General features: G+C 41.8%; 1 protein-coding gene across 3 annotated transcripts; it reads right to left on the bottom strand.

The window, feature by feature from the left end:
• Positions 1 to 2,825: 2,825 nt before the first annotated feature.
• daxx (death-domain associated protein) lies at positions 2,826 to 11,692 on the bottom strand. Of its 3 annotated transcripts, none has more exons than XM_020618524.1 (11): positions 11,347 to 11,692; positions 10,319 to 10,576; positions 9,339 to 9,779; positions 8,343 to 8,474; positions 7,274 to 7,390; positions 6,307 to 6,538; positions 5,554 to 5,723; positions 4,612 to 4,732; positions 3,891 to 4,464; positions 3,563 to 3,698; positions 2,826 to 2,913 (listed from the first exon to the last, which is right to left on the bottom strand). In XM_020618524.1, the coding sequence occupies exons 2-11, from the start codon at positions 10,553 to 10,555 to the stop codon at positions 2,854 to 2,856; spliced, it is 2,220 nt and encodes a 739-aa protein (XP_020474180.1). In that variant the 5' UTR covers positions 10,556 to 10,576; positions 11,347 to 11,692; the 3' UTR covers positions 2,826 to 2,853. The 3 variants fall into 3 exon arrangements, with proteins under 3 accessions (XP_020474180.1, XP_020474179.1, XP_020474181.1); XM_020618523.1 differs by having other exon boundaries at positions 10,319 to 10,573; XM_020618525.1 differs by having other exon boundaries at positions 10,319 to 10,573; positions 11,363 to 11,692.
• Between the last annotated feature and the right edge of the window lie 946 nt (positions 11,693 to 12,638).

The raw sequence follows: 12,638 nt of genomic DNA, 5'->3' as shown, positions 1-12,638 counted from the left end.
ATTCTGTCTCTCACAGTTGAGGTGTACCTACGATGAAAATGACAGATCTGTCCATTCTTTGTAAGTGGGGAAAACTAGAAAAATCGGCGGTGTATCAAATACTTATTTGCCCACTGTAGGTCCACCTGTTCCTCTCCTACTCTGAGAAAATTAAGAGGCAGAAGTGTTTCTTTAAAAAGACTAAATGTGCACATTTAGAAACTCCAGGCTACAGTATGTCAGGTTTTTAAATGAAGAACTGAAATGTTTTAACTATTTAAATAATCAACATAGAAATAAAACTAAGTACTGACCCGTCAGAACTCAGTAGATACTGCTTTCAAAGTCTGACCAGGTTTATGTCTGCTCAGGTGAAAGTGCTGCTGTAGAGTCTAAATACCTCAACACCCAGAGACCGCTGCAGCATCGATACTGATTTAAAATTAGTTACTAAAAGGCCACATGGTATCTGCTGGTACAACACCAGTGCTCTGTTCTGCCCAGATCTAACATCTGTGTACCTCATTAGGAACATCTGCATTGAAGGTGAGACAGGGGACAGAGCTGGTGGCCACCACTGTGACTGAAGGAACAAACTCCACTCTCTAAATAAAGCCAGTATCTACGCTGATACCAATGCTGTGGATGGGAACAACACATCTGTAGCTAAAACAACTAACTGAGCTTTGTTGGTTCAAACAGTGGAGCTGAGGAGACCAACGGTTGTAAAACAAGAATGTATCCACACACTCTCTCAAACTGAATAAAATATACTTCAACAACAAGAAAAAATCCCAATGAGCAACACACAGGCAGTGTAAAACAAAATGTATCATTTATTTCCATTATCAAAAATGAGAACTTCACAGTGAATGATCTCTCCTGCATAAACGAGGCCCGACAGGTCGACCTTTAGTCACTTTAAAAAGAGCATTTACCCCAAAATGTAACGTCACCTGTGTGTGATTCAGGAGGGGAAACAAGCACAGGGATTGTTTTTCAGACAGTTTCCCCTTCACCTAAGGGCCCAGACTTCTACCGGCACACTAGTGCTCCGTTATACAGGGACAGCTCCAATGCTGGAGATCTTATCTGTTCATAACCACTAGAAAAAATAAACTTGATTCTAAATATAACAGGGGTGTAGAAAACTCCACTCTAATGGTTTAAGTTGATCTAAATACCCAGTGCATCAACAGGACACAAACATGTACAAGCTGCACTCTGGAAAATAAAAGATTAGGATTTTATGAAAGTGAATTTTTTAGGAAAATAAATCTTATGAGGCAGTTTTTAAATCAGACTCAGGTGTTTAGGATTCCTAAAATCATTTATCTCAACACGTGTTTGACCTTTGTCTGGATCTGGATGAAACACACTGCAGTAAGTTCTGGTTTCAGAGGACCGCTTGAGCCCAGCGGGCTTAATACAGGCTGAATAATGGAGACACTTCCTGTGTGTTCTGCTTTGAGACATGTCAGATTTATGGACTGGCAGTATATATTATTCTTACTGTCAACAAACCAATGAGTTAGTCCATCTGTAATAAAAACTGTATTCATTTCTGAGTCCTGTGCCTGTGGCTCTCAGTTCTACACCCACTGGTTCTGACTGAAAACACAAATCTGTAAAAATGAGTCACAAACAGCAGCTGGATGCTGTAGTTTTTAGCAAAAGGTCTTCAAACGGAAGCAAGTGGTGTTTGCTGAGGACTATTTTCAGCAGCAGATTAATACACATTTGGTGCTTTAATAGAAGAAGGTGTAGAAATAAGTATTAAAAGAATAAACCCACGGTGTGTGTTTATTCTGTGGCTGTGACTGGGAGCCAGTGGTAAAGGAGTTAATGTAACACCTGTGTTTGTCCTACTATGACAAGTCAGAGTAGGAACAGCTCATTACAGAGATTTGTTGACAGTAAGACAAGTTAAACTGCTTCCGCTCTCATCTGTGCTTTGCCCTTCACACCAACAGTTTCCTGGACTCAGTGGTCCTTCAGCAAACACAGCTGTGAATGAAAAACATACCTTGCTCCAGACAAGCCTGAACACAGGCATGTCTGGAGAGGAAACAATGGGAAAAAATGTAAATATCAGTGTCAACTGCTGCTGCAGTCCATACAGAGCACAAACAGAACACAGCTTGCTCACACCATAAAAAACTACATCATCCCAAACCAGCGCCTCTCTCTCCTCTATCAGAACATAATGCATGTGAAATATAAAAATGTAAACCGGCTGGCTCAGCCCTCGCCAGCACAGCGTCTGCGGAAACAGAAGCCACTGTCTGGGCCCAGCGTCCGACTGCACAGTTCATGTTTTCAGGCACCTAAAGCTCACTCACTCACTCACTAAAGCTCAGGGGTCAGGTCAACCCCAAGAGAATGGTTTCAGCTCCGTGTCCAGAGCAGCAAAAAACTTCGGAGCTGCTAGCGACCGACTGGGACGGTAGAGTTGCACTGACAGGCAGGAGCCACCTCTGGCCGGTTGGGTTCCTCTACTGCCCTCACACAGGGAGGGCAGAGGTCGGTACCAGCGTCTCCGTGCTCAGACAAAATGACAGCTGGTGCACACAGTGGAACAGGCCGCCCAGGATAAAAAAAACAAAGTCCTGTTTGATTTGATTTCCCTGTAAATGCTTTTTATTGGAGTGCCTTACAAAAACATGTTGTTGCCAGTGGAGTGTGTCACAGCTGTGAGCGCCTGTTGTTTCACTGTAAAAACACTTGATATTGATGGTTTCAATCAATAATTTCAGAAATTTAAAAATCTTGGAAAAAAAAGATTCAGCTCATTCGTCTTCTTACGAGCCAGCGGAGGAGGCTCTGTGGAAATGTGCTTCCTGCTTCCCAGAGTACAGGTGAGAGGGTCAGAGGTCATTCTGAGTCTGACAAGACAATGATCTCATCTGGGTCGCACTGGGTCGCCACGTTCACCTGGAGACACAAACAGAGGCATGGTCAGGAAAACGCACAAAGCAAAACAGAGCTATCACCAACTATTCTGAAAGTTCAACAGGTGAAAGTGGATGAAAAGATTCTGGGGGTAAAAATCTGATTCATGAAAATGAGAAAAGATGTAAAAACAACCTTTCTTCAAGTATTAATGCACTATTATCTTTTACATAATAAACTTGAAACGTAGAAATTAAAAAAACTGTAAAAATGATAAATGCGCCATGGGCTAAAGTCAATACCTAGTAACACCCCCCCACCCCATACACACTCTCTGTATCAGCTAAGTCTTTCTATTCCTGATTTAGAGACCATTCCACTTTTTCTGCGAATCACTTTTGTATTTATTTCCTTTCACTTTAACAAGATCAACAAATCTCACTGATCCAAACATTTGCACCCGACCGTACAGCCCACTTCCTGTTTGACTAATAAAACAAAGAACACGGAGAAATCAAAATATAAAGACACAATATTTTAATTACACTGTGGCGTTGCTATATTAGATGTTCATTTCTATTTCAACAGATTTGATGTGAACTGAATATCTGAGAATGTTATAAAAGTCCTGATATGCACCCAAACTCTTCTGTGAATCCAGAAAAGAGTTGTGCATCATCTCCACCCCCACCTTGTTTTTCTTGGGAGGCGGCGTCGACTGCGAGCTGCTGACCAGTTCCTGGTTCGGGGAGTCGGCTCGGGTGGACTCTGTCTGCTGCAGAGGGCTGTAGCAGATAACGCCCATGTCCAGAGGGATGTCGACTTCGCTGCGATCAGAGGGGGAGAAGGGGAAATACGTGGTTAAACAACTTTACTGATACAATAATACACAACATTACTTTAAGTCTACAAGTGTAAACGTTTATATGAATAGTTACACTGTGGCGTTGCTATTTCTTGGCTGTGGAGTCCCAGGCTCAGTTAAACCAACTTGATTTGTTCTCCATGTGTCACAGTACCTGCTATGGGTGATTTTGTGCTTTGCATTGGGGGAGTTTCCTGCCATTTCCTCCCTCTTCCTCTTCTGACTCCTCGTGGCTCGGGGGCTGGGCGGCGGCGATGTGCCGTTGGTCATCTCTGTGTCACATGTTTCTTTGGCCACTGTTGGTGACACAGCCCATGACATCCCGTTGGCTGCTACAGGGGGGACGTCTGCAGGGCCTTCAGAGACTTTGCTAGTGCTCACCTGCACGACTGAAGCGTGACTGGAGGAGTCCATGGGCTCCTCGAGTCCTGCGGCGTTACCATTAAACAGTGGCTGCTGGTTATCAGCCTGCACGGGCTCTGACTGACTGGGGCTCTCTCTGGGGGAGGGGATTTCAGACAGGAAAGAGTTCAGGGACTCTCTTCCATCAGAAAGGGGGCTGAGTTCACTAGTGATGGGCTCTTCCTCCTCATCCTTGTTGTTTCCTTCCTCCCCTGCAGAAACACTTCCTGACAGTCCGTCTGTCTGATCCTCCTTGTTGGCGCCGTCTCCCGCTTGCTCCACCTCGTTACCATCATCTTCCACCTTCTCACCATTGTCGTCATCATCTATAGAAAGAGGGGCATTAATACAATGACACAGCATCTCTCTGCCATCCTGGTCTGGTCAGTGATCAATCACCTTCTGAGCCCAACTCAGCTCGTCTCTGTGTTAACTAGACGATGCTTTAAACAACCGCCTCGCTGATTACATACCTGGTCCATCCTGCCGAGTGCTGGCTTGGATCTCCTCCTCTATGTCTGGGTCAGAAGATTCATCTTCCTCATCCTCTTCGTCCTCCTCCTCTGCCACACCATTCACCTCTTTACTTTCCTCCTGAGAGAAGACGTGCAAGGGTCAGACAGGAGCAGAAGACAAGGAGGGAAGATCTACTGTTGGTCCCATAAGTTGAGACACTTAGTCACGTTACAGCCGAGCATTTTCCACAAAACGTTATTTTACCCCTGATGTGTTTTTCTGCCACTGGTTTCCATTTATTCCTGACATGTACAAAAACTGGCTGTGAGATAGTCATCCTCAAGCAACTACACACTCAGTGGCCACTATATTAGGTACACCTGTACTATTGCAAATCAAAACGAGCTCTGCCATAAATTCAGCTCATACAAGTTTTTCATCTTCAATTTGTGTTAACACTGTTGGAAATACATCCATTTAATTACATGTTTAACACTGAGCTCACAGTTAAAGGTAGTGTTGTGTTGGACTTCATTAATTCGGGAGGTGTTTCTAAGTAGTAGTCCTCCCTGTGCACATGCATGAGGGGGGCAGAACATTAGGAACACCTAGCAGTACAATGCAGTCATGAACAAACCCATCACTACGTCCTCGATGTCAGTGAACAAACCCATCACTACGTCCTCGATGCTAAAACATACTAACACATCTACAACAGTAACCAACAAACTGAGCACTGTAGGCAGCTGTGTTGGTTTGCATTAGACTGTACAGGTGGATCAAGGGGTGTAATGCTGCATCTTATTTTCATATCATTTAAACAGTACTGGTGAGAAGGAATGCAGCTGAGCGTTCTGGTGTTTTACTAGATTCTGCCACCAGTTCATGTGCTGACAGGACGATGTGTCACCTAGCACATTCGTTTCCCGCTGAAAGCAGAAGCCACCTGATGCTCACACCTCTTTCTCTTTGCTGTCTTTGTCCAGGCGTTTCCTCCTCTCCTGCTCCTCCACGTCCTCCTGCCTCATGGCGTACACGGTGATGACCTCCTCCAGCCGGGTCAGAGCCAATTCTCTGTTCGATCGCAGCTTTCGCAGCAGTGAGGGATCTGTCAGAGCCGGGTCTGCAGCTTTAGAGGAAGGTGGAGAAAAGAGAGAAAAGTCAGAACAGGAGTGGGAGCAGTCAGGGGACCAAAGGCAAAGATTATGAGAACAGTAAAGACATGGAGCGTGGGCGAAAAAAGAAAGCAAGTGGCAGAAGGTTAGTGGATTTCCAGCAACAGTACCGCTACATTTTGGAGCTCAACTTTTATATGATACACAGCTGTAAAGACTTCTGAGCTATTTTATTAGAAGGCTCTAAAACTGGGAGAAGTGGTGGATCTCAAATCAGTACAAATCATGTTTTATATATTCAAAAACAACAACACTATGACAGTTTAAGTGTTAGAAGATGACCTGAGGATTGTGCACATTTGAGGAAAAAATAGTGGAAATGAATGCATTTCAGTTAAAGGGAATTTGTAAAACACTCCCTAAGTTTGAAAATGATTTTATTAAAAATGATATAAAAATCTAAGATTACATGCGCGTTGTATTACAGTGGTTAGGTTACTGCAAACGTTTGTCTAATGTTACTCTCTGATGTCAAGTAGGCTGCGTATATTAAAAATGGGCGGCACAACAAGCTGTAGCTTCAGTCTGAAGTCTTACTAAGCTGGTAGCTGTCAGTGAGATATGAGCCAAAGTTGTACACCAGGTCCTTGTGACGTCTCTTCTGCATTTCGATCCCGGTCTCTCTGAAGGCCTCCTGGGCGATCTGGTTCAGCTGTTTTCTGCTCAGACACAGGTTGTGCCGCTCATTAGCGCGCAGCACCTGGTGCAGGATGTCCTGGTAGTCCGGGGGGTTCCTCTGTGCCTCGGGACTGTTGATGAAGCGTTGGATCTGACAGGACAGAGGAACATAGCAACACATTAAAACACAGTTCTACCAAATGAAGCAGCCTAACCACAGTCCAAACCCAGACCCAAAGCTGTGTCTGATTTGTTTCATGTAACTTTGTTTTTGCATGTGTTTGTTTTGGAGAAATGCAAAACTTACATTCCTACTTTTCCTATCACTGTTTGTACTAGGTACAGGCCAGCCCTTTAGCATCAGATCACTGCTGGTTCTTATAGTTACCTAAACATTGATTAAATATGTATCTGACAAAGTGTAATAACAGCTGTAGATCACTAAATATGGCTACTTGATCCATATACTGAAGGGCCTGATTCAAAACTATTAAGTTAATATGACACACAAATGTTTTTCAGGGTGTGTTTGCCGTTGTGTTTTTAGATTCAACATGTTAGTCCAGTTAGTCTAGAGTTATTTTATATGTTGTGGAGGGTTAATCCATGTAAAAGTACTTCTCTGCACCAGGAAGAGCTCAGTGTAGGCCTGAGAAGGTCAGAGGTCATTACTATTCTCTAGTGTGGGATTGTTATTAGATTTCAATAACCACAGAGAAATTATATAGATGTATATAATCAGTATAACTTCTTATAACTTCCAGAAACCAAGTTGAGAACTGGACCCAGATTAAACAACACATGTTGACCCAGTCACACTAATGCAAACAAGATTTACCCAGCTCACTGCTTTCCACCTCTAAAACCATTTAAAGAGGCAGCTCACCCTCCTGTTGATCTCAGGATAACGGGTACGGTTGTAGATGATCCTCTGCTCGATGACTCGGCCTGTTAGCGTCTTGCAGCCCTTTAGTTCACACAGCTTTTCATAAATCTTCATCATCTGGAAGAGAAAAAGCAGGTGGGGCAGAGAGGTGTGACCATCTGTAACACAACCTGGGGTAGCAGTTCTTTTACACCTTTAATGTGTAACCACAGCCCTGTTTATGGGTGGAACCCCAGTCACACTTGTTAGAGTGATTTTCATTTTAGATAGAAATGAATAATTAGTTAGGGTTTTTATTATATAGCATACATAAGTTTATATATATTTTAATCTCACAGTTGTGTTTATGTTTATGTAGTTACATATCACCCTATGTGTTCACTGAATCACTGGTCAATATTTATAATGTTAGCCAACTGGAGCACTGGTTAACATCAAGGAGACTGGTTCACTAAAACACTGAATGTCATTAGATTTACAGCTTTGGCAAAGAGGGTCCACAGTTAATTTATTACCACCACCTGGCTGATGGGCCGGGGGAGCTATAGTTTATTGGGATTCTTTGAACAGTTGAAACAGAGATTAGATCTGAGCCCAGGAAGAGGAAGCAATATACACACACACACAGGCAGAGCAGTTTTATTGGAACAGGAGAGCAATGCCTAAAATGTAGCAGTTCCTTGGAAACAAAGGAAGACATAAGTGTCTATGTAGGAATTAAGACGGTATAGGTATTCCTCCCTTTTTAGGGCGCTGTCCACGACCATTGGAGCAGAGAGGATGATTGAAGGATGGACGGATTGAAGGACCAATCTTGGGAGAGTTAAGTTTAAACCACAACTTCTCCCCAACAGTTTTGGACCAATCAGATAGTAACATCTTTTCATACAAATATTGTATACCGCCAAGTTGGAGTCAGTCTTTTCTGTTTATCCTAAAGAGTGAAGATCCATGTGCACATGCTTATTTTGATACATTAATGCATAATAAATTTCACACTGTGAAATATCTTTATATTAGTCTTTTCATTTCAATATAAAAGAACACGTCTCACACACTCCAGCCTGACCTTGCGTTTGAGCTTTTGCTCCTGGATGTACAGAGAGTCCTCAGTTTTCAGGTCGTCTAGGCTGAGCTCAGCCCGCTGCAGACGACAGATCTCGTCGTTGTACACCTTGAGCAGGTTCTCCAGGTACGCTATCTGAGAGAAATTAACAGACATGCCGAGTCAGGCACAGCTCTCTACACAGACTTCTGATTAGACGTTTAGGTTGTTTGTGCATATTTTCACAAGTAGTATCTCAACAGTGAAAAGAAAAAGGAGGGAGCAGAAAAATACTTCCATTTCAATGTGTATGGAGACAAGAAATACATTTGATTGGCTAGTTTAATACGAGAATGAGTTGTGACCGGTTAATGGTTTAGTGAAGTGCTACAGTTTGGTTCGTCTGTGACTTCGGGTCAAAGCTGAATGTGAAAGAAAATATTATTTATCCTTTATTTAACCAGGTGAAGCCTCACTGAGATTAAGTAAATATATAAAAATAACACACTACAGTAAACACAACATCCAGTTATGTAAAAAAAAAAATCAAGTCAAAGTCAACACATTTAAAATACATAAGCAAGCACAACTTCATGAAATCTCTGCCAAATGTTGATAATCACACTGTAGAGCTGTACTTAAAGCAGTGGAGCTTTATAAGACTGATCAAAATCTAATACTGTATAAGCACATTTCCTAGACTGAGTGAGTTTAGGAGTTGTTGAAACCTCCCTTTATATAACCCTACCTCATTACAGCTTTATTCACTAACTTGAATAGTTGGTAATATTAATAATGCTATTTACAGATGTTTATTACCTTTATTAATGCTCATATCTGCTTTTATCATTCATACTTTTTAGCTTCAAAGTCATTTTCTCTTCTACTTTCATATCAAAGAACTCCATAAACAATGCAGCAACATATATCTCTAATAGTTATAATGAGCAGCTGATTTACTTGAAGGTCATTATCAGCCAACAACAAAACTAGTCAAGCCTTCTAGTGTTCAACACTAACCTGTTTCCTGGCTGCTCTCTCTGTCTTCTTCTCTGCTTCCTGCTCCTCCTGCAGCCCTGAGGTGGAAGGTTTCTCCTCCTCTGCCGTTGGCTTCACCTCTTTCTCCTCCTCCTCATCCTTCTTACCTTCAGCCTTGTCTTTACTTTTGAGCATAGCAGAGGTAGCTTGGGAAGTACTGGATGCTGAGGTAGAAGACCCAGGCTTGACCTCAGCGAGGGTCTGCCTCTTCTTGGCAGCATGCTTCCTTAGCACAGTGCACAGTTCATTGATGTAGACAAATGTTTTAGAGCGGTTGGCCTGAGCGCGAGTCAAACAGTGTCCTAAGATGTTCCTAAACTCCACAGAAGACAGAAAGTCGGGGAAGGCCTTGTCATGCTTGGTTTGGAGAAACGTCAGCACCTCTGGGCAGTCGTGGGTGTAGGCTGAGCAGTGCTCCACGAACTGAACAGAAGACAGGAGGCAAAATGGTAAGTGTGGTAGGTAAAGGATCAGTGTGGGGTGACAGAGGAAAGTCAAAGGACAGAAATAATGCCAATACAAACAGCAACAGCATGCTGTGTTCAGACCTGGTTTCAATGTACTGTCAATATAATTACAAGTCTCTGGTATAACAAAACTTTCAGCAGGCCAAGGACTGAGTAAAACATCCATGCAATAACAAGTAGAAGGGTTTCAGGACAGTGGAACAGGCTTCATGGCAAAATCCAGCTTAATAAAATATCAACAATTATATCTATCTATCTATCTGAAATCTTTTTCCAGAAGACAACTTTTTATTAGTGTCTTTACCAATTTCCACAGTATCACCAGTGTCACCATGGTGAGAAACTAGCACAGCTACTTTGGAGTGGCCATGTACATTTGTCCCAAGCTTGACTTTTGTTATGCAAGCGCATCATCTTCTCATCTTTTTCTGCATCTTTTCTTTAAAACATCTGTAATGAAAATAATCAGTTATTACTCCCTCAATGTAAGCTCACCTCAGAGAACATCCTCTGATTCTCTGCCTGCAGAACATGTGTGTGTTTCTTCGCTGAAGCAAAAGGGGACTGGGTAATGTGGGTGGGGGGCGGCTGCTGAGCTTTGAGTGGAGAGACATTTTTGGCTTGATGTTCAGAAGACGAGGTGGGGGTGGCGCAGGGCGGACGAGGACTTTCCTCTCCATCCTCATCAAGTTCTATGATCTTATCCGCCATCGAGGCAGGAGCCACCGCCATCAAAAATGTCGGCCCTTTCTGCTTTGGAAAATAACAAGAGGTAGAATGTTGAAACTAAAAGTGCAGCATGTCACATGAGGATCAGATTGTTGTAACCTGGACATCAAGTAGGAGACATTTCCAGTGGCCCAGTGAAAACATGTGATAGCAGTTCTGATTACTGGAAGCCCCAGGCTGGTAACACTAACAGTGATGGGCTAAAATCTGCAGGGTTGCCAAGAGAATTATCTCAAATATATATTACAGCAAATGTTTTATCATCTGGGGAAAACTGGAAGAACCAGAACCAGTAACACCACAGTTTTTCATTTTTTAATACAATAACGACACTTTGGACAAAAATGATTTTTGGTACCTGACTTTGAAGTTCACCAAAACGTTTTTCTACTATACTTGTTTTTTCATTTTCATAAAACAACAATGTCTCAATGCAAGACAAACAAAAACTATAACTATTAACAGTGTGTTAAATCTGAAGCTAGCGTTATCTGAATAAATCATGAGTAAGCAATATTAAAAATCTAATCACATATATCCTGCTATTTAATACGGCCACGATACCCTAATGCTGTTGCTTCAGTCATGGGTTAGCCAATGAGCTATTTAATATTAAAATTATGGTGTCTGTTATTTAAGGGAAAAATAAAACCAAGTGTCGATAACACAGCCACTTTCAAAAACTTGTAAACGAAAGTAAACAGTGCCATAAGATTGTCCAAACAGTATGATAAAAAAAAACATAAAATCTTTCGTTAACAAAGAAAGCTCGCCACTGCCACAGATTATAATATACTCACACACGCGGACCTGTTGCTTATGAGCCGTTTGACGTGACAACAAAGCGGGATAAAGCCCCACCAAGATGGATCATTTAAATAAGGCGTTGGAGTTAGCTAGCGTTAGCATTAGGTCGCTAGCGATTTCACTTTGCTAAGTGAGAAAAACACTAAACAATAAGAAAAGCCCGCATGCTGTTTTATAACGTTACTAGCAAGGCAAACAAATCCCAAGTAGTCAAATAAATCGTATGTTTATTTCCACAGACTTTCTGCTTGCCAAAACTATGCCCGCCAACTTGGCTAACGTATGCTATCGAGTCCAGATCGAAAACAGGACCTGCTACGTCATATTAGTATCGACGCCTCTGATTGGTTCACAGGTCATCTGCCACTTCCCCTCGATGTGGAAAAGAGAGGCGACAGTTTCCTCTCCTTTCTTTTTTGTTTTTTATTCTCTTCTCCTTTACCTTATTTTTATTTACTCTTATCATTTTATTTATTTTTATTTATTTATTCCTTCTCCTTCTTCTTTTCCCGTTTTCTTTTTCTTTTCCCTTCTTCTTCCTCAGTTAATGGCAGGCTATAGACCAACTTAAAAGGCTTATGCTGCCACCTAATGCACCGGAGTAGATTATATTCTACACATAAACCCTGGCTCCTTTACATATTTAAATATTTCCGTCTGTACCAATGGCTGGTTATCCCCTATCTCCAGCAGGCCGTTAATATTCCATCCCCTACCCAAACCCACCCCCTTCAAACATTCTCTTTCAATAGATTGTATCTCCTACACCCAAACAATATATGTTCTACTATTCCTTTGCAATTACAAGTACTACATTTATCAGAACCTGCTTTTCCCATAACGAATAATGTTGAATTAAGTCCTATGTGTGCTAATCTCAGTCTAGAGAAAAATAACTTCTTTGATTTTATAATTTTTTATATTGTTTCTCACTCAAAAAGATTTTTGAATTTTAAAATACCCTCTACCTTTACTCTCCTTATCCCATATGTCCTGCCATGATGTCATTATGTTGTGATGGATAAATGATTTTGCTTCTGTTCTACCCAAATCAATGTCTAGGACACTATTATCAACTTTGTTCAGTGCAGCTTTATCCAGACTGTCTGCTACCTCACTTACATCAGTTCCAATAAAATTGTACATCAGGTCAAGTCCAAGATGTTGCAAATTTAATAAAAGTACATAAATGTCAATCATGAGAACTTCTCTAACAGTGTGCCCAGTTTTTAGACTGCAGCTGAGTGTAAACCACCATCACTGCACACTAATAATTTTG

Source organism: Monopterus albus, unplaced genomic scaffold (assembly GCF_001952655.1).
Source record: "Monopterus albus unplaced genomic scaffold, M_albus_1.0 scaffold206.1, whole genome shotgun sequence".
Taxonomy (NCBI): domain Eukaryota; kingdom Metazoa; phylum Chordata; class Actinopteri; order Synbranchiformes; family Synbranchidae; genus Monopterus; species Monopterus albus.
Note: the sequence above shows the minus strand (reverse complement) of the source record. Positions and strands in the feature narration are given on the sequence as shown.

What these genes read in the sequence shown, in the direction of transcription:
- daxx (XM_020618524.1), bottom strand. Translation starts at nt 10,555, where the DNA reads ATGGCGGTGGCTCCTGCCTCGATGGCGGATAAGATCATAGAACTTGAT. An exon ending in AGCAAAAGCTCAAACGCAAG is followed by an intron (nt 7,391 to 8,342) that starts GTCAGGCTGGAG and finishes TTTCTCTTCCAG; the next exon opens with ATGATGAAGATTTATGAAAA. An exon ending in CACTCGGCAGGATGGACCAG is followed by an intron (nt 4,465 to 4,611) that starts GTATGTAATCAG and finishes CTCTTTCTATAG; the next exon opens with ATGATGACGACAATGGTGAG.